The sequence below is a fragment of the Curcuma longa genome, chromosome 10 (assembly GCF_044706935.1).
Source record: "Curcuma longa cultivar G26 ecotype Majalengka, Jawa Barat chromosome 10, ITB_CL_G26_1.1, whole genome shotgun sequence".
NCBI classification, from domain to species: domain Eukaryota; kingdom Viridiplantae; phylum Streptophyta; class Magnoliopsida; order Zingiberales; family Zingiberaceae; genus Curcuma; species Curcuma longa.
This window is the reverse complement of record NC_133870.1, coordinates 64,591-68,812: the sequence shown is the minus strand read 5'-3', so window position 1 is coordinate 68,812 and position 4,222 is coordinate 64,591. Positions and strand designations below refer to the sequence as shown.

General features: G+C 34.5%; 1 protein-coding gene across 1 annotated transcript in view; it reads right to left on the bottom strand.

Annotated features, from left to right (window-relative positions):
- Window positions 1-487: 487 nt before the first annotated feature.
- Window positions 488-4,222, bottom strand: part of LOC141836008 (protein REVEILLE 8-like) — a 17,852-nt gene continuing 14,117 nt past the window's right edge. Inside the window, exon 8 of the mRNA XM_074723421.1 lies at window positions 488-832. Coding sequence (XP_074579522.1) covers window positions 488-832 — 345 coding nt within the window. The remainder of the gene's footprint in view (window positions 833-4,222) is intronic.

Genomic DNA, 4,222 nt, shown 5'->3' with positions numbered 1-4,222 from the left:
AATGGATATAATTTGACTCGATATGGGTTCAAATTGGGTTCAGCTAGATTCAATTCGAGTTTAGTTCAAGCTGACTCAAGATCAATTGGTTCGAATTTGGTTTAATTTGGGTTCAAATCAAGAGATTCAGCCCCAATATTCATTGGATTCAGCCTATACACATTGGATTCAGCTCAAATCATCAATTGATTCAACCCATAGCTCAAATCTAGCCAAATCACATTTGGATTTCAACCCGGTTCAATTCCATTTCAATTGACATCGGTTCAAGCACACGATTAAAAGGTTCCTTCGGTTCACGAGAGACAGGAGCTCGGTTTGTTTTCTCCCGATCCCTAACTTCTCATCACGGCATCGTCTTCTTCGCCAGGCTCCCGTCGCGGCTTCCCTTCTCATCTTCTCGATCAACCACAAGGCGGTGGTCGGCGTCAACAAAGGTCGATAAGCTTTAATAGCAACGCAGGGGAGCCACCGTGGGTGGTTTGCTCTAGAGGTTTTTCCCCTTTTCCCCTCCGGTTCTCCACTTTGCCGTGGTTGGTTCGCTTCGGTAGTTGGTGGCCGGCAGTACTTCACGGGACTTGTCGTGGGTGGTTTGCTCCAGCAATTCCGTTGATCCTTCGCATCCACCGAGGCTAGGCAAGGGACGCCCTGTCCAGCCCCGATCATCTTCATCCACCAGAGTTTGCAAGGTAAGGAGTTCGTATTTCTTGTTGTTTTCTGATGCTTGGTCTGTGGTTTGTAGCTGGACGTTGGAGGCAGAGCATGAACTCCGGTCCCTGTTCACTTCGATTGCAATCCGCTGTGGGTGGTTTGCTCCAGCGTGATCCATTCCCTTGTTGAAGTTACATCACTGATTAAGGGTGTTGCTGCAGCCTTGTGATTGATCCGGGAATCCACCATCATCTTTTCCTGTTTTACCTCAGTTGGTACCGATTGAGGGAAAGGCAGCTCAATCTTTAACCCTAGTTTTGTTTCCTTTAATTGGTTGTTAGCTGTTAGCATCAAAACCCTCCCTGATTTGCTGTTGATTCTTCTGTTCGATTATCTTTTATGGGCAGAGCATCGAAAATTAGGAATTTCATGTACATAGGTTGATGAAGTTTTTGTGCATTGTTTGTTTGAACTTGTGTGCTTGATTGAGGATATCCCTATGCTGTGATCTCTGTAATATCTAATAAACACTGTATATTGAATTTGATGTTTTAATAAAGGGATTGTTTATTGATAATGCATGTTGCACTAGTGTAGCATGTTGTAAATTAGATGTTGTATAACTTGTAAAACGATTTTATAGGATGTTTGAGTTGTATAATCCTTTGGTGATTTAGTGTATGTTAGTGTAACTTATTTATTGTATGAGTTTGTATAGGGGATTCATGTTGTTTGCTGACTTTGTGGTAATGTAATGTATCTTAGTTGTTTTGTTATAGTTGGAACATATTTGTTGTAAATTGGTGTAGAGATTTGTTGTTAAATTCGTTTGTAGATTTGTTCCTTGGAAGTATGCTTGTGCACATGTTTGATTATGTTCTTGTGTAGTCATTTGTATAAACCATGAATTAGGATTGCCAACAGTATGTATATATGTGATCATTGTTGTATCATGTTAGTTATGTGCATTGTTGTTTAAACTTGTTTTATAGTGTTTTATATTGTTCACATGTTTAGTTGTACATCTCTGTTGTAGCATGGTGTAATTATGGGAATTAGGATTGATAGTTAATTTGATTGTTATTTGAATAATTGTGTAACTATGGTTGTACAATAGTATTTGTATATTGTAATTGTGTAAAATTAGGATTCTTTTGTAATTGTAAATTTAATTATTAATAAGTGGAATTTAGAGATATTAGGAATGAATAAATCACAATAAAACCCCGCACCAATGTCTATAATAACTTCCTGTCATTGAGTCTGTGAGAGAGACGACCCGGACCTCTCTATACTACTTTAGCGATAAATAGGGGTTTGGTAAATAAATAAATAATTAATTTTGATGGGTGTTAGTGACACAATAAATAAGGGAAAAAATATATAAATAAATAAATCCCAACAAAACACCCACATCAAAATTTTGGCGCCGTTGCCGGGGACTCACATGATGTTTGTTTATGTTAGACTGGACATTGGTGTTCTTATTTGTTTATTCATTTCATTCATTTGTTTGTTTATTCATTGATTCATTGATTTATTCATTTATTCTTTTGTTCTTAATTATTTAATTCTTTTGATTCTAATAACTTTGAGGATGTTGATTTCAGTGCCACTAAAGCTTGGTCGTGGCTTTTCTATATTGGAGAGGTGCACGAAAGTGTAGGGAATTGCACTGAGTCTCCTAGGATCACTTTCATCGATGTTGTCTGGATCAGTCTGCAGAGTTGAGAACCCAGGGCGATCAAGAATCAAGGGACTCCTCTTGCGACAATCCATCTTCCCGGTGAAAGGGGAGTAATCTATCTCTTCTTATTTTTCTTTCTTTTTGTGTATATACTTGTTTAGTTTCTTTTGTTTCTTTTCTGTAAATAGGATGTGTATAGTTTATAGTTTATTTGTTCTGTAAATAGGATGTGTATATATATTCTTTATTGTTTGTTTCCTTTCTTTGTACATATCACATGATTTGGTTAGTTTAGGATGTATATAATGATTTATTATTCTTACTTAGCTTAGGATGTGTGTATAAATAAATAACTTAGTTTAGGATTTGTGTATTTATTTATTTATGATTATTTCACAATAAATTTTCCCCCTGCATGACTTGATCATCTTAGGAATTGTGATAACTTAGTTATCTAAGTTTGTCAAATTTTAGAGATTCATAGACATGAAAGAGTTCTTGGATTATGTGAGGATACAACTTAGTGATGGATTTTACCTTAAATAGTTGAGATGATGACTATTTTATACCTAGTGAGGACTAAGCCTGATTGTTTATTTGTTGTGTGGCACTTATGGTAAATGTTACTCTAGAACTTGCTCTGATTCTGTCGAGACCACATTACCATGAGGTTGCATAATTTCATGAAGATCATTCTTTTATTCTTTATTCATTCATTCTTTTCTATTAGTTTAGGTTATCGAATAATCCATCTCTTGTGTGACATCTCTTTTTCCTACCATCTCTTTCATTACTTTTTCTTGGATTTGGGAACCTTGATTGCTGAGATGAGATTTTGCCCGGGACTGACAAAAATTTAAGTGTGAGGGTGTGTGTAGAGAGTTCACCATCGACAAACTTTCATGTTGTTTGTAGATAGGTTTTCATTATTTTATTTTGTTGTATTTTATTTTATTTTGTGTGTCCATTTTTAGTTAGGTAAAAAAAATTGAAAAAAAAAAAAAAAAAATGTTGAAAAAAAAAAAAAAAAAAAAAGAAAAGAAAAAAAACAAAACAGAATTGAAAAAAAATAGAAAAAAAAAAAAAAAAGAAAAAAAAAGTTCGGTTCTTTTTGAAAAAAAAATAAAATAAAATAAAAATAAAAATTTGAGTTGGTGATATTATTTGGGATAGTTGGTAGGAAGTTTTTGCAACTTTTATTTCTCCTATTAGGAGTTTTATTGGAGATGTTTTAGAGTGTAGGAGAGGTGAGGAGTTGTTTTCTTACTACTAGCTCACCCCACACTAGCTTAGTTTTATATCTATTGGGCATGATTTCATTGACTCATCTATGAAGTAATTCATTGTTTTCCATTTCTTCCACTTGTATTCTTTATCTATTATCTTCATTCTTTCCCCTTATATACATTATTTTGTCCCCTTATTCATTATTCATTATTCGTTATTCATTATTCTTTTGCAATAAACCTTTATGAATTATGCAATTTTATGCATATGATAGTGGTGGAGATTAGAAGAAGAGCAAGCCTATGGTAGTGCATGAACCATAAGTAGCTTGAGAGAGATCCACTTATTTACACGATTATGAGGATGAGCGACCACACACTCTTTATCCTGTGAGGTTTTTTATAGTCATCATTCTCAATTTATTTAAGGTGGATTGAAATTGCTATTTTGTTGATCCATGTGAGAATTGAATTCTGGATTGCTTGGGTTTCTAAGATTTGACATTCTTATTTAACTGGTTGTTGTAATTTTCTGATTTGATTGATATTGCTAGGGTGGAAAATAATGTATATTAGTTTACTTTCACGAGACGTGAAAGAATAAGTGTGGGGGATTTGATAACGAGCATTTTTACCGGATTAATTAGGATCATATTGG